Genomic DNA, 27,391 nt, shown 5'->3' with positions numbered 1-27,391 from the left:
ACGTATTAAATCCAACTTCTCACCTCCTGCACATATGGTACCCCCACAGGTGGCGACCTTTGAGAAGGCAGTGAGAGATGAGGTGGAAAAAATCTGGTACTCTCAGCAGCACAATTATAGTAATCTGACCAGACAAGAAAGACAGTCTCTCTCAACTTTATCTAAGGACCCCTCCAGAACTATAAAGCCTGCTGATAAGGGCGGGTCCATAGGTATACAAGACACTGAGACTTACAGGATGGAGTGTGTACGTCAGCTAAGTGTTGCTACGCCTTATGCTCCTTTGGCTATTGCGGTACAAAAGGGGGTGGTGATGGACGGAGCATCTGAATCAATCAAACACTCACACCCAGTCAAAAGATCTGGGTTTAATCCATCACCGTTCTTTAGCCCACTCTGCCACCCCAGTTCAGACATGGCTATATGCAAATCAGTCTGTGTGAGTGTTTGATTGATTCGGATGCTCCGTCCATCACCACCCCCTTTTGTACCGCTTTTGGCTGCCATAAGTGTGGCAGGGTATGCTCAGACTTGAGTCCCTTGCTCACTTTGCCACTGAATTCAAGCAAGCCTGACTGAAGATGGCTGGAATTCCAGAAACTGGTCCTCTGAAGCTTGTTTCCGGTCCAGGGAAGACGTGGCTTGGCAGTTCGGGCTGGACTGTTCCCATGAGGCACAGCGTCAGACTGATTTGCATATAGCCATGTCTGAACTGGGGTGGCAGAGTGGGCTAAAGAACGGTGATGGATTAAACCCAGATCTTTTGACTGGGTGTGAGTGTTTGATTGATTCGGATGCTCCGTCCATCACCACCCCCTTTTGTACCGCCTTTGGCTATTGATCCTATGAACAGATTAATGCAGGAAATCAAAATTTTGGTGAAAGAAGTCTCGGCTGAGGGCTGGATCACCGATTCAGAAGCGAAGTTCTTACAGGCTCAACATCCCATTATGCCTTACTTTTATACTTTGCCAAAGGTACATAAATCCCAGAGACCACCTCCTGGGAGACCAATAATATCTGGTCAAGGCTCTGTTTTGGAGCCGTTATCTGCCTTTGTAGACTATTTCTTGAGACCAATAGTACAGACTATGCCCACATATCTTAAAGATACTAAAGATGTCCTAAGGGTGATTCCTGAAATAGAATTTGATCCAGAGACAGACCACTTGGTCTCCTTTGACGTTGAGTCACTATATACTTCTATCCCCCAGGATGAGACCCTAGACACCATCAGATCCATCCTGGGGGATACTGATCTCGACTCAATCACTCCTGTCCCTTTCATTATAGTGCTAGCTAGGCTAGCCATGAAAGAGAATTTCTTCAAGTATGAGGACACTATCTACCTCCAGACGTCAGGGACAAGCATGGGCAGCATTTTTGCTTCGAGCTTGGCTAACCTTTATGTTCATATCTTTGAACAAGAATGCGTACTAACAACGAGCAATCCATTTTTTCCATCGATAATTTGGTGGAAGCGCTATATAGACGACATTCTTGTCATATGGAGGGGAAACAAAGAATCCATCCTTCTCTTTCATGAATGGCTGAACCAGCAGAACAACTTCCTGCGATTCACTGTAGAGCTGAGCAAGGAGAGGATTTCCTTTCTTGATCTCTCCATCTGTTACCCGACTGGTCTACAAAGCGAACTGTTTCGAAAACCAATGGCGAGAAACTCACTACTGTTATATGAAAGTCAGCATCGAAAGTCACTTCGGGACAATTTGCCCTATGGGCACTTTCTGAGGGTCCGGCGTAATTGCTCTACACCAGAGACTTTCTCGAAACATGCCACAAAAATTCTTCCAACCAACTTGTAGCCAGACACTACCCTAAGACTCTGGTGAAGCGCTCACTTAAACAAGCTACTAACAATCATCGGGAAGCCCTGTTGGAGCTCCCGACTGAGAAACAACCTCTTAATCGCCTCACCTTCGTCAGCACTTTTAACACCAAATCAAACTGCATTCAACGCATTGTAAAATGACACTGGCGGATTTTGAATAGCAGTAATGACAAAATAACATTTCCTTTGTTCGCTTTCAAGCGTTCCAAGAGCCTGCGAAACTAATTGATACACACGCGGCCCAAAGAAGCACCGCAAAGGAACATTGGCACCCTTTGGGATCACCCAGCAGTGGTTGGGCATCACCCCTGTGGTAATTGTTCGGTCTGCCCTCAGACATCCATCACTTTACACATTGATATTGGCACAGACCGTCCCTGGGATCTGAAGCAGTTTTCTAACTGCAATAGCACACACGTCCTTTACCAGCTAACATGCCCCTGTAATGAAAGATACATAGGCATGACCACACGGAACGTCCGCACCCGTATGTTTGAACATAAGAGCTCATTTAGATGTAAAAAGAGTATTTCAAAACTCACCAAGCATTACATTGAACATAATCACAACGAGTGATTTCAAATGGACAGTTTTGGAAAAACCCTTCATCCCATCGTACGTAGGGGACATATCCAAATTCCTGTTCGTTAAGGAGCAAAAATGGATATTTAAGAAGTCCAGTGATAGTCGTGGTCTCAATGATGAAATACCTTGGACCAGCTTGTAATATATTTTTGTTGGGGCATTACACACCTCAGGAAGACTGTACGTTCACTAAGAGGGTGACCTATTTATGATTACTAAACCTTCCTTCCTTTTGAACCACAACAGTATTAAGTGGGGTTTTATGGGCTCTATAAAGCAAGCCTGGACTACACCTGTCTGTACTATTGACATACCAGCTACCTCACTTCAGCATGCACGCATGGTACTAGAGTTCATAGATTTTTGGAGCGTACATGTGGGTGATTGCTAGTGGTACCACACTACCTAGTCAACAACCTTCTCGCCTAATTCCAAGGTCTTGTATATAAGCCTACTAATTTCGTACACAATCCATTACCTAGCTCGTTGTACCTTACGGGTCGTGTGACGTTTGGCCTATGAACTACAGAATGACATTCTCCGACGTCATCTGGTAGTTTCTTTTACAATAACATGACTGTTGTTTTATAAATAAGTGGTCCTTGTGAGGTTTAAACAACATTTATAGACCCGGCGGTATCGTTTTTAAGGTAGTTGTGCTGCCGCTAAAGGGATTAACATTTGTTTTCGGTCTGTTTTAGCGATCGTTTGAATACGTGTATTTTGCCATCTGTAAACTGAGTTATGGAAGCGGGTGTGTATATTAATTTCCAGATACACGTCACTAATCATGTTAACATCGCGTTATTACATCAGCTGTGCGAATGATGGAGCCTTTGCACGGCTCTATACTAGACAGAATATAGTGCTAAAGGAATCGAAGTGTTACTTTTCCGTTGTACAAACAATAAAAGAGAGGAGTAGGTCTCTTAGTTCACTGACACCAGAGAGTTCCACATACTAACAGCCTGGCTCCTAGTTGTGAACTACAGAAAGACATGCTCTGACGTCATCTGGTAGTTCTTAGAGATACGGGACGCGCGTACCATAAAACGCGAGTTTCTTCGTATGTCACGGTTTAGAGCGAGCGGAGTTCGCTTTAAGGGGAGCGTGTTCCACGTAAGTTGAGCTCTCCTACTGTCATTATGCTACAAAGGATAATATTTGGCTTTTTGGTTTTTTAGCGATAGAACTACAGGACGGAAATGAATGATGTCACCGAGTAGTTCATGTAGTATCGCGAGATTACGCTCGTAGCAATACTTTGACGTTTTTTCTACAAACAGCCCATTGGTCCAGACCTAGTACTCTTATTTGCATATATTCCTGAAAACCGGCCATTGGTGTTTTACATGGTTATGCATTAGACATTGGTCAACTGAATGTTAAGTTTCGATTGGATTACACATCTGTAGAGTCACTGTTTAAAGCTCTAACAGGTGTCCAGTCGTTGCCTCCCCCTGACTCAGGATCCGACAGAGGCAACGACGGACAGGTAGGCCATGTTTCTCCCTGTATTTTATCAGCGCATGGGTCTGTTTTTGGGTTCCCCTTTCTTGGAGAATCTAAATCAAGTAGTGTTTTTAAGATCTTTAACTTTACATCTCTTAAATAAACAGTAAACTAAAATGTGTTGTAAACAAAGTAAAGAAAAGTTGGAGTTTATGCCCATGTCTTTCTTAAACTTTTTTACTTCTTTGTATAAATAGCAGCTTTGGTTTTTTCACCCTTGGGTGAGCCTAAATTCACCAGTGAGAGGTCAAATGGGTAACTCAAGGTTGTGAGGACATCATTTGGTGGTTAGTTAGCAGACTAGCAGGGGCAGCACTGAAAGTCCCCGGGTTTATGCTTAGCCACTTTTTTCTTCATACCTTTAGAGCGAGGCCTCCTAATCCCTGAGCCTGGTCCAGGAGAGGTGAGATCCGATCTCCGGTCTATCCGGGTGAGTGATGAGCAATTTTCTACCTAATTTTGGAATTCAGCATTCCCTTTGTTATACAGTTATCCTCATATGGTGTTTTGATTTTTTAGGTGTGAAATAGTTTTGGATTGACACGGAGAAAAGAGCAATCAGTTCCGGTCACATATATCCTTTTTGTATTATTTTATCACTATTCTTTGTAGGAAAATCACATTCCTCGTTACACATGCAGTAGCAATAATTAATTGAAGAACAGAGGCCCTGAAGAAAGCCTTGGGTCTTGCCCTGAAGGCTGAAATATGTTGGCCACTATGCAGTTATTTGTTTAAAACTGTCTTTATATGCACTGTTCCTGGTTTTAATTAGGAAGAGGCCAATCCTCATTAAAGTTTCTCTTGTTGTCCTCTATCCTATTTTAAATTCACCACTCTAACACTTTTTGGGTTGTTGCACTGCACTTGTTCACATCATACATCAGTGTCTACATGGTCTCTGAGTGATTGTGGGTTCGAACCCAACTTCGACCGTGGGTATGGTAGAAAAGTCTCAATGATCTAGAGACACACCATCCACAAGGGATGACCAGATGATAGTATTGATCACAACAAGACTTTGATGATAATCCAATATGAATTTATCGGTTTCACCCACAATCACTGTTGGTCTGTGTTCATTGGTTGAATGCTTAACTTTACTTTATAGCAAGTGTGCTTGGTATTCGATAGACTAGATAGATATTCTTACCCCCAAGTAAGAGGATGATTCTTTCCTCTTAGCCAAGACCCCTAGGTTTTCTTGTAGTACACTTTAGTATTGGGGATTATAACCTAGGCTGGTCTATAAACTTTCCTCAGACCCTTTACACATAATAGGTTTACATATAAGTACTAGAACTCTTACCCTACTAAAGGAGTACACTACTGGACCTGGGAAGAGCTCTGCTGGAGTAAAGACTGCTGTACTGTTAGGTTTGCCACTTTGATGTGACTGACTGTTCTGAAGAACTGCTTCTCTGCTTTGCTGAACTGCCCTACTGGCTGCTGATCTCTGCCCTGCGGTGTACAAGGGCTGAATACATCTCAATTTAACCCTGAGTGACTTGAAGGGCTTGCTGGCTTGCCTCCTGTTTTCTGAAGTCTCAGGGACTCAAAAGACTTCCTGCAATCCTGTTGGTGCTGCTGGGCATCTGTTAGTCCTGCCCTTGCCTGAGGTACCCCTCCAATCCTGGACCTCAGTAGCGAGTTCTGCAGCTGATTTCTAAAAAAAACCAATGCATAGACTCAAATGCGTGAGAATTTCCGTCACATCGCCTGATGCATAGACTGCTCGACGACAATGGATCCATAGCCTGAGTGGCTCGACGATGCATTACATTCCCTTTAATGGAGTTCGAGGACAACGTGGGAACTCTATGCAGCTCAACGACAATGCAGTAGGCTCCTGACCCAGACAAAAGCTTCATCTGAGGTATTTCATCAGTAGGACGTATCTGGGTCCTGTAGCCAGCCCCGCGACCTCAAGTAACCTTTTGGCCACTAGTGACTTCTAAGCACTGTTTTCACATTCAATCTTTAAAAATGTATATATTAATTCTCCCTATTGGAATTTTGTTGTGTTGATCTTGTTCTACTCAGATAAATATTCCCTCTTTTTCTAAACATGTGTGGAGTTTTTGTTTGGTGTTGTCATCAAGTTACTGTAATTTAAGTGTTGCACTAATACTTTACACATTGCCTCCTAAGTTAAGCCTGACTGCTTATTGCCAAGCCAACAGAGGATGAGCACTCGTTAATTTAGGGTGTCTCTGACTTGCCCTCCCTAGAGTGTTGGCTCTACTTGGACAGGGTGCAAACCTCTGCCAACCAGAGACCCCATTTCTAACACTATCCTTCCCCTGTCTTGTCCTCTGTCCACCAACTATTCTATCTAGTTTACCATTGTGGCTTTATTCGTTCCTTTAAAGCCTCATAGTCCATAAGTGCCCAGAGGGTTCCTCTTTCTCATAAGCTATACTAGAATTTTAAGGATGTCGCTTAGAACTTTTCCTCATCTTATCTTTCCAAAAAGGGTCAGTTGTTCCATTATCCAAGGCGGATATGCTACAGTACATACATCAAAAACAAAATTATAATTTCTGAACTGGTGGCCTGAAAGAAAGAATTTAAACTATAAAACTGCCACAAAGATCAGATAGGAAAAAACATGGATGTTCCTGCTTTTTTCAGTTTTCCCGTGCTTTTAACAAGGCACCTAAATACAGTTTCCCTTTCAGATTTAGGCATAGTTGTTTCTTGTCATGACAAAGGCATACATCTGACTAGTTAGAATCCCCTGACACACTCAGCCGACGTTGCTTTTCCTTTATTTCATTCTTATATGGCCCCAGCAGTCATGCACGTGAACACATTCTCTGCTTGTTAAAAGGATAGCATTTGGCATGTAGCAAGCCTAATTTTTTCTTGTTTTCATCTGCCTTTTTAATCTGAAAGATACAATGTTAGATTATTTTCTTTGCATAGATTTGGTAAATAATTTGCTGTATGTTTCTTTTGATTTCTTGTCTCGGTAGGTGATGATTCTTGAAGCTAAGGACAGAGTTGGCGGGAGAGTGTGGGATGACCACTCTTTCAATGAAGTCACAGTGGGGAAAGGAGCTCAGATTGTCAATGGCTGCATCAACAACCCAATAACACTAATGTGTGAGCAAGTGGGTCTCTTTGCAAATTGAACACTAATTTACGTGAAATAATTCCTTATGCATCCAGCGTTCAATCATCAATGTCTTATTGTCCCGGAGAAAGTCGTCTAACGCTTGATGCTGCTGCCTTTTCCCCCTCTGGCATTTTGTCATCTTCTCTTGTGGAATCTAGCCAAAGATTGGGAACAGGAGAAAGAACTATGATAAAGTTACTTTGTTCATCTCATGCTCTCTCCTCTTCCCAGCACTCTTGCCGACCTTTGTTATTGTTCAAAATAGAAACAGAATCTTTACTAATAAGGATACTTGTGAGAGTTCACAACTACACAAGGTAAGGAGGCTTGGCCATTTACTAAATGCGTGCTACCATGCTACTCAAGCGCCTCCATTACAAGTTGCTTTTAAATACCAATTTGGACAGAAATATGAGTTTCTGTCCTAATTGAAATGATTGAACATGCAAGATTACCTTAGGTGAAATTACCAGGGTTATTCCGAGGACATTCTCTCCATGTCAAACCTGGTGAGAAAGGCCCATGAAAAAAGGTGATGAATTTCTGAATAACTCGTAAATATTGATGTGGGTGGTGTAACACATTTTATAATCTTATTGCCCATTCCTTAGTGGACCCATTTCTGATTATTCTGGGATAACTCCACATCCTGGAATAGCCAATGCTGTTGTAATGTGTTTCAAGGGAGTGATTTTTAATATCCGGTTTCTGCCTCTCCTTCACATAAAAAATAATTGGACACCTAGAGAGATGGTCTCGAACACAATTAGATTGATTGTACCCTAAGGGCTACAGTTATGTTATTGTGGTATCAGTGGCCTGTTGTTGTTCCCTTAGGCCGGATGTGTAAATGTATTTGCAGTTTCAGAATTTCGGAGTGTTCACATGCCTATCCCTCAGTGTTGCCTGACTGCAAATAGAAGCTCAATTCTCGCTTTTGTAAAACATTCGCTTGTAAATGCCAAGGTCTCTGCTGCTATATTTCAAAGGAGAAATGTGTCTTTCCATTTACTTTGCTGTGATTTTGGTTTAATGAGTTGGTGCCGGAATGTTGACACATAACCCTCCTGTTGAAAAGAATTGCCCAAGGACCTACTCCCAGATAAGCGAAGTAGCCTCCCAAGTCGTAAGAGCAAAGTGATCTCTTCTGGATTACCACATCATAATACAGTGCTTATGTTGAGGCACAGCCTACCAGTGTACAATTAGCCACCGACCAAACTACTGGGAACAGTAGCTAGTTCTGGTGCCATTACTCTGAAATGCTTACAAGTTTGCACAAAAGATATAAGAAATTCTAGTGGTACGGATGCCCATGTCTTTGCTGATACTAGCAATAATCACCAAAGCTAAGAAGGACAAATCTGGAGACAGTGTACTTTGTGGGGTAGGGACTGAAGGTTGACATGCCAGTATCTCTGGAACTACTACAAAGATGCAGTGAACTGATGGGGACTTGGGACAATGTCTTATAGCTGTCTCTCTAAAACCCTATATCGGATGAAGTTTAGGTAATCCAAAAGAACACTGAAGGCGGGTACTGTAGGCTCACAGTCTCTTCATTGCACTGGAGGATTCACTGACAAATTCGGATCACATTCACTACTACATCAGGCCATGATTCGTCCCCTGGGACAAGGTGGCAATGTGCATCAGTAGATGATGTAGTTAGATGGCTGTGCACTCCTACAGACCCTGACAGTCACCTGGGCTCTGAACATGGCTGACAGGCAGACCCTCCTTTTAAAGGATGCAGTTCAGCGTTCGAGGCATGTGGGCTGCTGAATTCATATCTGTGCATAGATCGCCGCCTAGTGTTGGGTCCGGATTATTGCACATTGTTGTCCTGGAAGAGTCTTCGAAGTATCACGAGATACGTGGCTCCTCCCCTGGACTACAGTGCGCATGGGCATCGACTCCATCCTCGGATTGTTTTTTTCCGCCATTGGGTTCGGATGTCTTTAATTCCCTCTTGTCGGAATCGATAGAAAAACTTTCTTAAGACCAAAAGGTCTTTAGTCTATATGTCGGTATTGTCTTGCGTTCGGCTTCACTTCTTCTAGCTCGGCTCCGAGCCGGTTTCTGTACTTCCGCGTGCTCTCGGCGCGGAAGGCCTAGTCGACGCCCCTGACTTATCGACCATCCATCATGGACCGAGTCCATTAGAGAGATGTCCGGTCCGTAACTCGAAGTACCCACACATCGACGTCCACCCGGTGTGCAACAAGTGTCTGTCGCCGGACCACGATGAGGCCAAGTGTATGGCCTGTTCGAGATTCAGGTCCAAGAAGACACTCAAGCTCCGACAAGCTGCGATCCTGGAGGCCCAGCAATCTGCTCCGGCGCCTACCGACATTTTCGATGCTGGGGATGTCGAGGAAGAATATATCCAGGACGTTTCGGAATCGAACCTGCGTCGGACGTCGGAGAAGACTACGACGCTGATGCTGAGGTGTTCGACAGCGAAGAAGTCGTCGAGGAGGTAGGAGACGACGACGGTGCCCTCGGGGCCATGGAGGATAGCTCGGACGAGGAGCTCCCTCAAACTGACTCTGGGGCCGTGCCTATCTATAAGGCCCAGGTCGAGGGATCGCCTTCGGGCCTTACCCAAGACCTCGATATGGGTTCCACGGCCCCGCCTTCGGGCCCGGCCACAGACATTGTTACCGAGCCACTCCCGGTCAAAACGAAACCGAAAGTGAAACCTACGGTCTCGACGCCAGTTACTGCGCAGGTGCAAGTATCGAAACCGACAGTGCGCATCGCATTAGTCGGATCGAAAACTTCTGAGGCCTCGGCGCCGAAGAAGCCGAAGATGGCTGTCGAGCCGAAAGGCCAAGTCAAGGGCGCCGAGACTAAGTCTACCGCGCCAAAGACTAAGGTGAAGGTGGTCGATTCTGGCGCGTCGACGCCGGCAAGGGCCTTGTCGACCCGAAGAGGGCTGTCGACGACCCGAAGAAAACTCTTGGTGACCCGAAGAAGCTACCCGATGACCCGAAGGGCCTCGCTGCTCCGCGTCCACACGACAAGGCCAAGGGTGCTGCGCCCCGAGAGTCGACTCCGAAGGTGACCTCGAAGGACTCGACTCCAAAAGCGTCCTCGAAGGACTCCACTGAACCAGCACGTCCATCCGCCGCATTCACCAGAAAGGTCACAGACTCCCTGCAGCGCATCAGGGACGGCACCGCGGCGGTCGAGCCGAAGGACCATCCGCCTGCGAAGCCTGTGGAGAAACCGGTTAAGGCTTTCGCTCCTAAGCCAGGGGCCGGCGTGCCCGAGAAGGAATCCTCGGCGTCGTCGGTGGTCCACGGCCCGCGGCCTCGACAACCTTCGGAGGATGAACTTCAAGAGCACTTCATCGACGCCGAGACGGGCAGGCTTTCCCTTCTGAAGCGGAAAATCACCCCTGAACCCCAACCGGAGTCTTACAAGATCCCTCTCAAGAAGAAAGACTCTGCTTGCTCTCCTGTCTTGGTGGAACCCCTTTCACCACAGACTCATGATGTATCGCCCACTTACTCCGATGTGGACGCTGGTGAGGGTGATGAGGAGGCTGAATACAGTTATCCAGTCTACACAGACCCTGAAGATACAAATGAGCCCTGGTCAGCTGGTCGTGACCCTGGGGATCCTCATTCAGGACAAGACCCTCAACTCTTTTCTGCTAAGACTTCACCTACTGAAGACTCTGCTGCTTTCAATGCCCTCATTGAACGGGCTGCTAACAATCACAATGTCCAGCTGCATGCTGACCCTGTGGATGTGGATTTCCTCTTTGACACTTTTTCAGTATCGGAAAAGACTGTGAAAACTCTGCCTATTCTAAAAGGTGTTTTAAAGCATGCTGCTGAGGTCTTTAAGGAACCTACCAGGGCGAGGGTGATGAACCCTAGGATTGACAACAAATACAAGGCAGCACCTACAGATCCTACCTACATTAAAGGACAGTTGCCTCTGGACTCCCTTGTTGTCTCGAAAGCCCGGAAGAGGGCCAATTCTCAGACTACGGGTGATGCTCCTCCCCCAGACAAAGAATCCAAGGTCTTTGAGGCTTCGGGGAAGAGGGTGGCAGCACAGGCAGCCAACATATGGCGCATCTCTAACACACAGGCGCTTCTAGCGCGCTATGACAGGGCGCACTACGATACACTAGAGACCCTGTTGCAACACCTGCCTGATCAATACAAAGAAGGGGCTGAGATGCTAATTCAAGAGGGGAAGCTAATCTCCAACGCATCCATTAAGTGCGCTCTGGACGCAGCCAACACCGCTGCCAGAGCTATCAACACCTGCGTTATGCTTCGGAGACATGCCTGGCTGAGAATCTCTGGATTTAAGCCAGACATCCAAACCACCATTCTGAACCAAACGGTTAACCCAGATCACCTGTTTGGACCAGAGGTTGACACCACCCTAGAATAAATGAAAAAGGACACTGACACTGCAAAATCCATGGGTGCCTTGCAGTCCCAGCAGTTTCGGGGTGGGTCCTTTCGTCGCTCCAACACTAGAGGCGTCTCAAGGGGTCGCTTTCCCAATCCCCCCAATACTACAAGGGCCACACCCAGACTACTTATGCCAACAAGAGTCGCGGTGGATATCGCGGCAACAGCGCCAAGGGCAGAGGACGTGGCAACAGCAGCTCCAGGTCCTCTACCACCAGCAAACAGTGACTCCTTGTCACTGCCCCCCGACCACACAACACCGGTCGGGGGGAGACTCCAGCAGTTCCTGCCCGTCTGGAAGTCCATCACCACGGACAGGTGGGTCAGAAAACTTATCCAATACGGTTATTGTCTGGAGTTAACGTCCACTCCACCCAACCTGCCCCCAAAACACCTTCCTATGTCGGACGAGCATTTGCACTTATTGCAGCAGGAGGTCACAGTCATGCTGCGAAAAGGGGCAATAGAGTTTGTGCCTATGCAAGAGAGAGGCACAGGGGTCTACTCCCTGTACTTCCTGATACCAAAGAAGGACGGGTCCCTCAGACCCATCCTGGACCTCCGGCCACTCAACTTCTACATCCTGTTGGAGCACTTCCATATGCTAACCCTGCAGCAAGTGCTCCCGTTGCTCCGGCAAGGAGATTTTCTCGCAACTTTAGACTTAAAGGATGCGTACTTTCACATTCCAATGCACCCTTCACACAGGAAATACCTCAGGTTCACCATCCAAAACCAGCACTACCAATTCAAGGTTTTGCCTTTCGGTGTCACCACGGCACCCAGGGTGTTCACAAAGTGCCTGGCGACAGTGGCGGCACATCTCAGGAGACGAAACATCCACGTCTACCCCTATCTGGACGACTGGCTCATCCAAGCGAAGTCAGCCCAGCAGTGTGACGCCCACATGTCCCACACCATTCACCTCCTGCACGATCTGGGATTCTCACTGAATTACCCAAAATCCCACATCCAGCCCGCCCACATACGGCAGTATCTGGGTGCGACCATAAACACTCTGGCGGCCACAGCACAGCCAAATTCAGTGAGAGTCAGCGGCATTCAATCGCTGATCCAAAAATTCAGGCCTCAACACTCACTTCCAGCAAGAGTGTTCATGCAGTTGATAGGCATGATGGCCTCCTGCATTTCCATTGTCCCGCACGCGAGACTACATATGCGCCCGCTTCAGGAGTGCTTAGCACGTCAGTGGACTCAGGCTCACGGGCAGTTGAAAGACCTAGTGTTGATGAGCGGTCGGGCATACAACTCTTTGCATTGGTGGAATCCACGCAACCTTTGCAAGGGCCGACCATTCCAGGGAGCCTGTGCCACAGATTATCCTGACGGACGCTTCTCTCCAGGGATGGGGAGCGTGTGTACTCCATTACACTGTGCAGGGACTATGGACGCAACAGCACAGGAAGATGCACATCAATGTTCTGGAACTGATGGCGATCTTCATGGCACTGAAAGCCTTCAAAGTACATCTGTGCAACAAGGTTGTGTTGATCCGGACGGACAACATGACGGCAATGTACTACATTCAAAAGCAGGGAGGGACACACTCTCCGCAGTTGTCTCATCTGGCTCAGAGCATGTGGAAGTGGGCCATTCAGAGGAACATCTTCCTCATGGCAGAGCACCTCCCGGGAAGGACAATCAGATGGAGGACCTGCTCAGCAGGCACAGCCACCAAATGCACGAGTGGGAGATACATCCATCAGTTCTCCAACCGTACTTCCTCTGGTGGGGTCATCCAGAGATCGACCTCTTCGCCACAAGGGAGAACGCAAAATGCCAAAGCTTCGCCGCCAGGTTCCCACACCCACAGTCGCTGGGCAATGCAATATGGATGAACTGGTCAGGCAAATTTGCGTACGCTTTTCCCCCAGCACCTCTGATACCGCTGGTGGCACGCAAGCTCAGGCAGCACTCGATGACTCTCATCCTGTTTGCTCCAACGTGGGCTCGCCAACCATGGTACACCACGTTTCTGGAACTGTCCGTGGTACCGCATCAGAGGCTACGTCTCACACCCAGCCTTCTGACGCAGAGCCATGGCGACATTCAGCATCCAGATCCGCAACAGCTCAACCTGGCGATCTGGCTCCTGAAGTCCTAGAGTTTGGCTACCTGCACTTGCCTTCTGACTGTATGAACATCATTCGGGAGGCAAGGAAGCCCACCACCAGAGCATGCTATGCGGCAAAATGGAAGCGGTTTGTAATTTATTGTGCAGACCACAACATTAACCCGCTAGATGCTTCTATTCAAAATATCATGTGTTACCTTTTCCATCTGTACAAATGTAATCTGGCATATGCTTCCATTCGCATTCATCTATCTGCAATGGCCGCTTATCTCCAGAATAGGCAGCACCTCTCCCTCTTCAGGGTGCCTGCCATTAAGGCTTTTCTGGAAGGACTCAAACGAGTCATTCCTCCGCGGACACCACCAGCTCCGGAGTGGAACCTCAATGTGTTCCTCACCAGGCTGATGGGTCCTCCCTTTGAACCACTGCATTCCTGCGAGATTCAGTTCTTAACGTGGAAAGTGGCTTTCCTCATAGCAATTACATCGCTACGGAGGGTTAGTGAATTACAAGCCCTTACTATCCAAGAGCCCTTTATTCAAATTCACTCCAACAGGGTAGTGCTTCGCACTAACCCTAAATTTCTTCCCAAGGTTGTGTCTCACTTCCATATCAACCAAACTATTGAGTTACCTGTTTTCTTTCAAAACCCCGAGTCATTGGCGGAGCGGATGCACCACACCCTTGACGTCAACAGGGTCCTTATGTATTACATCGATAGGACCAAGGATTTCAGGAAAAGTAAGCAACTCTTTGTCGCCTTTGCACCACACTACAAAGGTAACCCTATTTCCAAGGCGGGTATTGCTAGGTGTATCGTTAAATGTATCCAAATCTGCTATCTGAAAGCAAAACGTACCCTTACCATTCCACCAAGAGCCCACTCCACCAGAAAGTTGGGGGCCTCTATGGCATTCCTTGGAAACATTCCTTTGGAAGACATATGTAGAGCAGCCACATGGTCTACCACACACACATTTACAAAGCATTACTACGTTGTTGATGTGCACTCCAAACAGCAAGCAGCTGTAGGGCAGGCTGTTCTCAAAACACTTTTCCAAACTGCTGCAGCTGGCACGGGCGGCCGCCGCTAATGGAGGGACTGCTATGTATTCTATGCACAGATATGAATTCAGCAGCCCACATGCCTCGAACCGAATATGCTACTTACCAGTATGCATTTGTTCTTGGCATGTAGGGCTGCTGACATTCATATCTCCCTCCCTCCTCCCCGGCGCCTGTAGCAGCTGCAGAATTCATATATACTTCTAGCATGGTCATCATTCACTGAGTTTCACTCCTTCTTGGCCACAATGGCTAAAAACAATCTGAGGATGGAGTCGATGCCCATGCGCACTGTAGTCCAGGGGAGGAGCCACCTATCTCGTGATACTTCGAAGACTCTTCCAGGACAACAATGTGCAATCACCCGGACCCAACACTAGGCGGCGATCTATGCACAGATATGAATGTCAGTCAAGTCAAGTCAAGTCAAGTCAAAGAATTTATATAGCGCACTACATACCCAGAGGGTCTCAAGGCGCTTAGGGAGGGGAAGAGGATTACTTGTCAAATATCCACGTTTTAAGTTGCTTTCTGAATGCTAGGTGGTTCTGGGTAAGGCGAAGGTAAGTGGGGAGTGAGTTCCATGTTTTAGCAGCCAGGTATGAGAAGGATCTGCCTCCCATGGATGTCTTGTTGATGCGAGGTACAGTGGCGAGGGCTTGGCTGGAAGAACGTAGTTGGCGGGAAGGGGTGTAGAAAGACAGTCGTGAGTTGAGGCATTCTGGTCCGATGTCGTAGAGTGATTTGTGTGCGTGGGTTAGCAGTCGGAAAGTGATCCTCTTATTGACGGGTAGCCAGTGGAGGTCTTTCAGGTGACCAGAGATGTGTTCGTTACGCAGGATGTCTAATATGATCCTGGCTGATGCGTTTGGGCAGGCTCTCTCCTCAATGGTCAGTCACAACAGCACTTTTATCAGGATCCTAGTTCAGGTATATTCCTTACCTAAAAATCAGGCATTACCGCAAGACTGTCCCCCGGCATGCTATTCTGTGCTACAGTGGTGTGCAGCTCAGTCCTTTAAACCAAGTCTTGGTCAGGAGACCCAATGTTTATGGTGAAGCCTGACAAATCAAAGCCTCTGCATCCTTCAAGGATAGAGGACCTCTCCATAAAGGAGGGGCATGGGCACAGTATGATTAGGTTATGCCAGGTTTGTACCACACTGGCCTCCCTCCAGGGCTAGTTTGAGCTGACCCTGGAGGAATTGGCCCTGGACAGCATATTCTCATCTTCTGGATCACAGATCACAGCAGTAAGAGTGAGAGTGGCTGACATTCTGAAAGAGGTGTTGCAGATAGATCAAAGACTATAGAGACTTGCTTTGCTACCAACAAAACCGTCTATCTCCGTAGCTGGAAGAAAGGGAATGAATAGTGTTCATGCCCCCAGATACAACATTGATCTGGGCACACATTACAAAACCCCAGCCACCATGTTGAAGACCAAACAAATGGATTTCAATGGACCAAGAACCACAAAGATGTGCTCACTGTCCTTGGATGTAACCAGCTAAGCACATTCATGTACATGCATCCTCCATGCATGTACCATATATAGGGGTGTCGACATTTTGAAACCTCTACTTGACCAAGGGTTAAAATGTTACAGAAATCTACTTGCTCTGTAAAGGTATCCACTTTCCCCACCTATTCCTTAAATCACTTAGGTAGGTCATTACAGAAATAAACTGTACTGCAGTCAGTGCAACATATATCTGATGGAGACATCCAGTCACAGATTCCTTACTTTAGAATCCTCCTCAGGCGCAAGACTGGATGTGGACATTTTGCCCATAGAACTTTTGCGCACCGGCACTTAGCAGTTCGGGCTGGACTGTTCCCATTGGGCACAGGGTCAAGACTGATTTGCATATGGCTGGGTTCAAACTGGAATGGCATGGTAAGCAAAAAACGATGGATTTAGGCCCAGATCTCTGTACTGGGGTGAATGTATGTCATTGTTTGGCATTCTGCATTTTGTCCAATTATTGTTTTTTTTTGCGTTATTCATTCCTTGTCTGTTTTTCCTACGGGAATACACTGTTCAGTAACTGAAGGAGTGAATATTGAGGGCCAAAAACCTTTGTATAATGGTGTCCAACCTCCTGAGGAGGAAAATTGGCTGACTGAAATAGGGGGGATGGGTGGGGGGGAGTTAGTGGATTAGAGTCCTCTCCAGTTTGAGAATTATTTTCTCCACCCGATATGGCATTGGAGTAAAGTTCTTCTTTGGCTGAAATATTGAAAAGGGCAGCTGTGGTGTTGGATTGCCCGTTTCCCTCAGTGGGGTTTTCCACAGAACCTTTGGTGAATATTCTTCATCAAGGCGAGACTGGAGTGGAGCCTGCGCTCCCTTTTAGGGAGTCTCTATTTGACCTCTTATTAGAAGCTTGGGAAAAACCTGTGACGGGAGCTCAAGCTGACTAGGCTGTGGGCCATAGGCATCAACCTACTCCTGGGAACCCTCATTGTTATCTGCGACATCCCACTACAAAAGAGCTGGTGATTCAAGCTGCTACAGCTTCTTCGAGATTCACCACTGATTCTGGGGGTAGAGCTATGGCTCAGTCAGTTGCGCTGCGTAGGCAGGCATGCATGGCATAATCTCTCTGGGTTTTTGGAACTTGTGCAAGAGGTCCTAAAAGATATGGAGTTTGATTCCCATTTATTCAGTGAAAAGGCGGATTTGGTTTTAAAACGCATCAAAGCTGGTAGATCTGATAAGTCCATTTGAGTGACGTTTGTAAGCTTGAGTTTGGTTTTCTGTCTTGTGTAGAGGGGTATCTACTTGACTGAGTTATGATATGTTTCATCTGGTACGTCCTTGATGGTGCTTTGCTTAGTGCAGAGGTTTATTTGATACCTGGTATTTTTAATCCCGGGCAGTTGGGATTACAGAAGTTGTGTTCCACGATAAGTGGGTTTCTTGGTCATTCTGCTAGCTGCAGAGGTGCCAGAATCTGTTGATGACAGTTTCCATGGTTTCATTTGTGTTGCATTTTTTATTTGAGTCCTGTTGCAGGTCTTACAGTTTGGTTTGCTCTGGAGAAGAGTTCATTCTCAAGAGTGGTACCCTTATGGTATATACTCTATTAGGAGTATTGTTTGTATGCTGTCATGAGTATCTTTAAATGTGCATATATAAATTTATATGTATATACATCTGCTGGTCGGTGTTTGCTCAGGTAATGCAATTTTAGTCTCACTTTGGAGTGGGCTGAGTTCTACTCTGTGTACGGTTAGTTCTCCGTATTATGATATCATATATCTGATATATAGATATGTCATGTATATTTCTGATGCTAGGACAAATGTGCTCTGCATGGTGATGCATCATTGTATGCAACTGTGCTGCATTGGCTGCTTGCACAGCACATGTGCTGCTGTGTCATTGTGTTCTTCACTCACTTATCATCCAGTTTACTTGTGACATATTTTCATATGTACAGAAATAGCAGATTGGTAATGTCACAATACTCTGTGTATGTCTCCGTGTTGTTTGTGCAGACTATGAACTATTATCTATGCGAGGGAGCATGGCCTGATGCTGATGGAATAGGATGAGAGCTGAGATGCTCTCGGCTGTACACCACCATCCAGGGGTATCCTGTTGCCTTCCTGTGCAAATTGGCCCGACATGGGGTGTGGGGGGCCCTTGCACTGGCTGTCTGGTAATGCTGTCCCCGAAGCAGTGAATCTGACCCCGTTGGAATGAGGCCTGAAACGCTGCGTGCCCAACCTCACAAAATGGCGATAGCACTGCGGTCCTGGCTGGCGGTGAAACAGCAGTACACTCTTGGAAAGGGCACCCTGGGGCCACAGTCTCCTTTGTGGCTTCACTCCCACAATTGCCTCAGGCCCTGGTGAGGTGCAGTGACATTCTGTGTCTACTCGATGGGCTTACAGCCCGCCCATAGGCTTCCCATTTGCTGACACAATTGCTGCTCCATTTTTCGGACTCCTCATTTGTCAAGAACATGCATCATGCCTCTTCCGGTGTTTAGCCCTCCTCGAGAGCAACAGTCAACTATTATTAAATATACGCAGTGGCCATTTTCATGCATTCTTTCTGGTCTACTTTTTATTTTTTGGAAATGGGTGACCGGTCCCGCCACACATTTGCTACGATCGCGTTTTTTTTAATTAATTTTTTTATTCTGTGCCGCTGCCTGTCTCCTGTTTCTAGACGCTGAAGCAGTTATTTGAAATGACAGGTGAATGTAAAGTTCAGGGTAATGTAGCACTGTTGTCAAGTAGCACATCAGATCTGTGCTATTTTTTTGTGTTACTTTAATTGAGCGGCTGATCGTGCACTTTGGTGGTGCTCCGTAGGGTGATGATGCTGATGGCACCCCTGCAGAATGGTGGGAGGGCCCTCATCCAGGCTGCAGTTCTTCAAGTTGAGGGGGTCCCTTTCCCCAGTCTGCAATAGCAGTCCTCCCCGCCATTCCAGCGAACCATGGGGTAGCTAATCCGAATGCCACCTTCCACAAATTCTTATTCTGTCTGCCATCCCATCCACACATTTAAAAAGACCCACCCCTTCATTTTGTCATTATCTCAGAGCTTCCAGTAATAGAATTTGCCTTACAGGAGGACCCTCTCCAGCACTTTGCTAGAAGTGCACCCCACCAGAGGAGACTGCTGCAGTCTATCCAAACTTTAAAATAACAGTCTATGTGCAAGCCATTTCCCACCATAGCTCCACGCAGCATGCAGAACAAGCCCAGGCACTATAAAATGTGACCAAACGTCGTCAATACTAACCCACCTCAAATTTCTCATCCTTGACGGGAACCGCACTGCATAGGCACACAACAGAATACCTAAAAAATAAACTAAAAAGCGCAGGTGTCAGTAGCTTGCTGCAGCTCATCCTGGTTTACTTTCCTAATGTGTGAGCTGGACATGCAGATATGGAGACTAACAAGAGGCAAGTCCATAAAACGTTTGCTTATGCTATTTGTATGTTATTCCAGCAGCTGTTTAGAACAAGTATTAAAAGGCAGGCACCTTAACCCCTTCCGTGCGGGCGGAATTCCCCGCCCATGCTGACTCCGCCTTGCGCGGGCGGAGTCATGACGGAACGGTTCCGTCATCCGCACAGCTCACCCGTAGTGCATGACGGAACCGTTCCGTCAGCAGCATGGAAGGGGTTAATATAATTGCAGAATGTGTAAATAGGGCTAGTTGTGCCAACATTTTCAAAATAAATGTAATGTTCACTCTAAGAAATCACTTTGATTACAAAAAAGAAATCAGCACACTGTATCTGGGCTTTCAATGCTTCTTGCAGCCCATCCCAATACTAAAAGACATGGATATTGACAAAGCCAATACCTCTTGCATTGCGGAGACCTGTTGATTTTGCCAATCTTTGTTGACCCTTCGGTGCAGTGTTGTGCTGCAAGAAGGGGTGTATCAGTCCCGCAGCCCCTGGTGGATACTTGTGCCTGTAGAGCTGCTGTGACTAACGTCCATAGGCCCCCCTAACTGTTTCTTGGGCCCCTGGAAGTTGAGTCTTGAGTCTGAAATTGCTGGCGAACGCCACCCTTTACGACAACTGAGTGGTGATTGGGCAGCCTGATGCCTAGCTGGTGGAACGAGCGCGCGAATGCCCCAGGGCGTCATGGCGATACCGTTTGATACGCGTCAGGTTATTGCAGAGGTGTGATTCTGGCTTAACAGGGATACAACCATGTTTTGACTGCCTTTCTTAAAACAAGAAGCAACGCTCTACTTTTTATTGCGATGGGTAGAAGGTTCCATAACTTAGCTGTCCTCCACAGGAAGCTTATGCCTCCCCATCTGGCCTGCTTGAACTAGAAGCGTGTTCTCAATAAATGTGGTCCTGATCCGTGAAGTGCCTTATAGGCCAGACACAGAGACTTAAACTCTATCCTTTTGTCTACTGGTAACCAATGAAGGACGTTAGTCTATGGGAGATTGATTCGGATCTGGGAATGTCCAGCACTAGCCTTGATGCTGCGTTCTGGAGACGTTGCAGTTTAGTTAGATATTGGGCTTGAATCCCTGCATACAAGGCGTTGCCGTAATCCAATCTAGACAAGGCCAGCGCCGTGACCACTGATTTGCGTGAATCAAGGGGAATAAAAGCACATATTCTTCTGATCATTTTTAATACATACCAAATGGATGAGGACAGATTATTGATCTGGGCGTTAAAGGTCAGTTTCTCATCGCATATATGACTCCCAGATTTTTGACTTTGCATACTGGGTTTGGGCAGACTGTCAGGCCACCATTTGGGGAACCAGAAATCCATGTTGGAGCCCAGAAGCATAACCTCTGTTTTATCGTCATTTAGCTTTAAACAATTAAGCTGCATCCATTGATACACTTGCATCATGCAATCCCTGAAACGTTCTGCCATTTGGTCTACGTTACAAGATACTGACACCACTATTTGGGTGTCATCAGCATACGAGACCGGCAGAAACTCACATTGCCTGATGATCGAGGCCAGGGGAGCCTTTCATGTGAGTCGGTGCTTGTCAGGCTTATGAGTATTCTGCATTTTTTTTCCGGGATGGTGTGATGTGACGCTGGGCGGCACCATTGGTGTACCCCCCACTGCTTTTACATGTGCAATGGCTGCACGTGCTGTTGATCTGCTGGTTTGGATTGGGAGTTGTTTCCTTCTTGTCCTGGGAATGAGGAGTTGGATATATTTTTGTTGGGTGGGCTGTGCCATCTGCTGTGTAATCCCTATACCATGGTCCTGGGCACATGGGGTCTGAGGGTGAGCGGGTTCCCCTGCCTGGCTGTTGGGCTCCCTTTACTTCGTCCGGCTGTGGCTGCCTCCTTAACTTATAAGTTTATTTTCTGGAATGTCCATGAGCTTAATAATATGTCCAAACGTTACAAAGTGTAGACCTCTCTCAAAAAGCAAGATGTTCATATTGCCCTTTTGTTGGAGACCCATTTAACTGCTGCGGGGGTTAGCACTCCATAATCGCTGATGGGGTCATAGTTGCACTACCACGTACTCCACCTTTGCAAGGGGGGTACTCCTGTGAATACGACCTGGGGTTGCTTTTCAGAAGACTGGGGAGCTGGTAGACCCAGCTAGGAGGTTGAGGTTCAGGCGGCAGCGCTGCGAGAAGTGGAGAGGGCTAAGCGAGGGAACCGGGCTTTACAGCAGTTGCTGCTGGAAGGCAAGGAAATGCTGGCTGAGCATGTTGAGAAGCTCCATTGCTTTGACTACTGGGAGTATATGATCAGGGCGCATGTTAAGAGGTACAAATCTGGGTCCAGACTGGTGTGGCTAGCTAACCCTACCAAGAAGGGCTCCATGAGCCTGGAACTTGAGTCTGTGCAAGGGGAGCCGATTTAGGGGCAAGAATGCATTATTGAGATGTTTGGAGAGTAGAATACCCCTCTATATGCAGGAGCCCCTGATCAAGAGCTGTAGGGGGTTGCAGATTTTTTAAACCCACTGGCCCTCCCGAGGATTAAGCATGAGGTGGCTGAGGTATTGGGGAGAGATATTATGCTTCTGGAGTTCAAAGCTGCAGTGAAGATTATGGCCCGGGGGAGGGTCCCTGGAGTTTTGTGCTGCCTATATTGATGCCCTTTCCCCAAAATTTGTAGCGGTATATAGAGTGGCAAGGGCCCTTGGCCGCTTACCAGGATCTACCGGGGAGACAGTGATTCCGCTATTGAAATCTGTCCGCCCACTTCATGTTGTGAGGGCTTATAGGCCATTATGAATTTGTAAGTCTAATTATCAGTGCTTTAAATGGAAAAATAGAAGTGCTTATTTCTGAGAAGTGCCGGTACTCTCCAATTAAAAATATTGCATTTCTCTTGAGAAGTGCAGGTGCTCACCCTCTCAAAATGAAAAAGTGCCGGTACTGTGTACTGGACAGTACCGGCCCATTTAAAGAACTTCTAATTACAAAATTCTTCGTTGAGTTCTCGCTGCTCAGCAGTTGCCCTATATGACTTTATTGATACAAGCAGATTAGGTGGGATTCCGGGGTGCAATACTGCGCTAAATATCCAGAGACTTTTGGCTCTGGTGGCAGACCATATCTACGATAAGTGGGCGGCTGTGGTCATGTCGGAAATATCGAGAAAGCCTTCGATAGTCTGGAATGCGAGCTTCTTTATAGAGTGATAGAGAAGATGGGGTTGGGGCACGGTTCTGTGAGCTGGACGAGGCTTCTACTCTCAAGCCCACTTGCTCGGGTGAAGATGGACAGAGTGATTTTGGTGGCGTACACAGTGGGGCGGTGGACTCTGCAGGGTTGCCTGCAGTCTACGTTACTCTTAAGCCTTTGGCCTATAGTGCGAGGTCCAGTGCTTACTAAAGGTCCAGGGTTCAGTTCACTACATTGCCTTGAATGCTGATGATATACTATTATTTTTAAATAATGCGAATAAGGACCCAGCTGGAGGCGTACATTTACTCGATTGCTTGAAGCAGTGTCTGGCTTATGTTTAAATTGGCAGAAGTCGAGCTAATTCTCAATTTTTGTTGGTCTGTGGCCACATCCAGCCCTGAGGGGATTGCTATGGAAGGCAACTTGGCAGCAATATTTGGGTGTCAAAATCTACCATGATCCGCTGTACCTCTTAGAGCCTGGGTACTCACAGACTTTCTGTCGTGGGGCCAAAATTACAGTGTGGTTTGTGGCCGAGGTGATTGGGGTCAGGGCTAGAGAAAAGAAAATCAAACCCGTTTCAAAACATTAGACAATGCTGTAGTTCAAAAGCAGCTGTAACTACAAAGAGCACATCTTAATGATACATTTTTATTAGCAGACACTAGCAATCTTTAGAGGCATTGCATAGCTTCATATGCACTTTGACCCCAATTCCATCTCAGTCTCTCTCTGTCAGTCAGTCTCTCTGTCAGTTAGTCAGTCTCCCTCTGTCAGTCAGTCAGTCTCCCTCTGTCAGTCAGTCTCTCTCTCTCTGTCAGTCTCTCTCAGTCAGTCAGTCTCTCTCGCTACTCTCTTTCCACTCTCTCCACTCGCTCCACTCTCTCTCTCTCCACTTTCTCTCTCTCTCTCTCTGGGGGGCCATGGGTACATTACCTGCAAGGTCCGCGGGCCGACAAAGGAAGGCCTGTCAGGCCGCTGGCGGCCCACGGTCCGTACTATTCGTACCAAGGTAGAGGGTGGGTTCTGCTGTCCTTGCCCTGCAATCCAGCATGGAATGTTGGAAGTCGCTGCCGATTTCGATGGCCAGCTGTATTACATTTACTTAGATGATGGCCCTTGCCTGGCTGCTTTACTGCTTCTCGGTTCTGCCGCTGCTTGTCCCTCAGAGTATCTTCATTAAATCATGTGGAGTTTTGTAGGCGTTGTGCAGCGATGACTAAATTGCAACGCCCGGTGAGTGAGGGTGGTTTGGCAGCCCCAGATTTGGAATCTTATTGTTTGGCTGTGCAAATGCCAGTGGTTATATTGTCGGTGGGCTCCTGAGGGAGAAGTGGGTCCGTTTGTCCACATCGTCCTAGGAGTTACTTCAACTCCTTTTGAAACATCCATTGGCTCTCCCAAGAGGGCCCTCTGGAGCTAGTGGTTATGTGACATTGTTGTCTGCCATGCATGCAGACAACGCATACACGGCTCCCGCCGCCTCCCGACTTAGCTTTACAATGGCTGAGGTTGGTGCCGGGCAGTGGTGGGTGCTGACAGAGTGGGCAACCACTTGTTTTAGCCGGGTTGGTGACCTCTTTCGTGTAGGCGAGATGCTCTCGTTCGAGGACCTACAGCAGGAGTTTGGATTACCAAGAAGTCAGTTCTTGTGGCATAGGATTGTGGTAATGACAATCAAAAGGCATTGGGGTTCGGGGACGGCTGAGCCCCTTACGCATCAGAGTTGTCATCTTATTTGCACCTCCACAGTCTCATTGAGCGGTTACATGCTTCTGTCAGGCTCTCAGAGCTGATATTATTACCCCCCTAACAGAGCTTCGGGAGAAGTGGGAGGGAGATTTAGAGGCTCCGATTCTGGAGGTAGGCTAGTCGAAAATTCAGGAAAACGTTCCGAAGGTGTATAGGAATGCCATGTTCAAATAAAATAACTTTTATTTCCTTCATAAGACTTATCCTACACCCAGCAGGATAAACAGATTCTACCGAATACATGTTTACTGAGGTGGTTCCTGCGCCCAGCCAAATGTAATGCCACTAACAGATTCCATGATTTGGCCATAGTTCTTGCTAAACGAGAAGTTACGATGCATTGAAAACCCATTCTAGGTCCCAGAGTGGATAAATAGCGTGAGGAACTTGTTAAGTGGTCTGGCTTTGAAAGTGGTGTGCCGCTTAGAGAGGCGAAGCAGGGCGCGGTTCCATTGATTTGGTGGGTGCTTGGGAGAGCTTGAAGTTGGTGGAATGTATGAAGGAGCCGGAACTGCCAACTCCAGAAGGTGGCTGGGTTTGAGGAGTGCTAGCCTGGTGAAGGGACTTGAGTGCAATGGATGGGGTTTTTGCATAATGGGGTTTCTCAATATCGGGACTTCATGGCTGTAGAGCAAATATGAAGATGCACAGCTTGGTTTAGGGGGAGATTTAGGTTACATGGGGTGGGTGATTGATTACTTATTGGGGCAAGTGCAGACATGAGGGGGACCAACTCATTCTGTCTTGCTGCAGAAAAAAATATCATTTTATGTTCTTGCCTGTTCACGAATGACAATAACTTCACTTCTTGGCAGAGCTGTTGAGCTGTTAATAGGGAAGCAAAAATACTAGCCGGAAATGCTTTAGTTCACCAGGGCACTATCCACAATTATATTCTGGGTTATTACACCTTTAATAGGGCAGTTACCATAGGTCTGAATAAAGCAGTCATATTTTAATTGGACAAATCCAGAACCTCTGAGCATAACTGCAATACCTCCAATGGGTATAACATTATTATTGTTTGCAACCTGAGAAAAGAGGCCAATGTTAGGGTGGGAATCAAATCTGCTCTTTTACACTCCTAGGCAGTGGAAAAAATGTTTTTTTACGTTGTACACAAGGCAGCATCTGCATATTTTTCTCTGATAGAAGGACCATGTAGAGCGCAGGCAGCAGCAGTACAAGCTTCTCTCATGTACGTAACAGTGTAGTAATGGCAGCAGCATTGTAAGCTTTACTGGCGTGAATAGATAACTGTACTGCAATAGATGTGCAAGCTTGTCTCAGAATAAAATATATGTAGCACAGGTAGCAGTTCTGAAATCGTCCCTAACACACACTGCAGCAGAGCAAGCTTTATTATCCAGTATTAGGGGTGTCTTTCATAGATTCACATGCCTGAATCATTCCCCGTCGTCGAGACGGGAGCCTCCGGTACATAGAAAAGTAATGTCCTATAGACATACATAGAGAAAATAGGCCTAAGGGCCTAACCTTAGTAGCCTATCCTTGTCCTTATGTAAAAAGGACCAAACTCTTAGAGCCAGCCAATCAGCTATGACCTCCCTCTAGAACCTTCCTGGCAGGAGCCTCAGTCCCTCAGATTTTCTACCGCACGTTGTGCTAGGGAGTCTCCAGCCTGAGTTCTCCTCAGGATCTCTTCAAAATACAACTTGTTCACTTTTAAAAGTGGTTTCTTTCTTCTACATCTCGACAAGGATTACTTCAAACCACTTATCACTGCAGTAAGTGATTTATTTCTTCTGAATTCTGATATGTCTGAGTCCCAGAAGAAAGCCATTTTCAGGGCCTGCTCTTCATGTGGGAAGAAAAGGCTACATGTGGAGGATAAGCATGCCCTGTGCTTATATTGCCTTTATCCAGACCACGTCCCTAAAGACTGTAAAATATGTTGGTCTTTCCCCAACAAGACCTTGAGGGACAGAGAAGGTCGCCTGCTCATCTGGCTTGACAGGCTCAAGGAGAGGGAGAATGTGGAATCTTCAGAGGGGAGCATTTCAATGACCTCAGAAGTCTCCCTAAAGAGGCCAAGGGTAACTTCCCCTGGCCCCTCAGACACTCCTCCTTTGAAGGCACAAAAGAAGTCTTCAGAGGCAAGATCAACGACATCTTCAGTGTCTGCCAAGGACCCCCAGACTTTTAAGAAGCCTACACAGTCGTCCAGCAGGCATGCGACGTCCTCCTCATCGCAAAAAAGAGTTACCACAGCGACAACGACTGTATCGACGACGACAGCGTCGTCTGTTTACCCATCGACGACAACTCCTTCATCGTCGTCAGCAGGTAGACCTATTCCATCTATAATCCTACTGAAACCGTAGTCGACGTCGAAGACCTCGTCGACGACTAAGATTACACCGTCGACGACGGCGTCGTCGATGAAGAGCCCACCGTCGACGATCATGTTGACGACGAGGACGTCGACGACGAGCTCACCGTCGACGAGGAATGAAACGTCGATGAGCGCATCGTCGACGAGCGCATCGACGTCGAAGACATCGTCGACGAGCGCATCGACGTCGAAGATATCGTCGACGATGAAAATACCGTCTACGGAGGCTCCGTCGACGAGGACACCGTCGACGGGGGATTCGTCATCGACTTTGGCCATTTCTGAGCCGTGGAAGAAATCCAAGCTGGTTGAAATGTCGTCTCTGACCCTGCCACCGTCGACGACACCAGCAACGACGGCAGGGGCTCCTGCAACTGGTTCTGCGTCTGGCAAGATAGCCAAGCAGCAAATTACACCAGAAACAACGTCTCCAAGTGAAGTGCAAACTCATTTGCCTTCAGAAATTTTCCAGAGTGAAG

The 27,391-nt window shown here is 47.0% G+C and overlaps 1 protein-coding gene across 4 annotated transcripts in view; it reads left to right on the top strand.

Annotated features, from left to right (window-relative positions):
* The window catches only part of KDM1B (lysine demethylase 1B), a 725,553-nt gene that overhangs the window by 344,388 nt on the left and 353,774 nt on the right, over window positions 1-27,391 (top strand). For all 4 annotated transcript variants that reach the window (XM_086965107.1, XM_086965106.1, XM_086965105.1 and 1 more), the window contains one exon: window positions 6,928-7,065. In XM_086965107.1, the coding sequence (XP_086821233.1) occupies window positions 6,928-7,065 (138 nt within the window). The remainder of the gene's footprint in view (window positions 1-6,927; window positions 7,066-27,391) is intronic.

This window comes from Lissotriton vulgaris, chromosome 4_1 (assembly GCF_964263255.1).
Source record: "Lissotriton vulgaris chromosome 4_1, aLisVul1.2, whole genome shotgun sequence".
Classification (NCBI taxonomy): domain Eukaryota; kingdom Metazoa; phylum Chordata; class Amphibia; order Caudata; family Salamandridae; genus Lissotriton; species Lissotriton vulgaris.
Note: the sequence above shows the minus strand (reverse complement) of the source record. Positions and strands in the feature narration are given on the sequence as shown.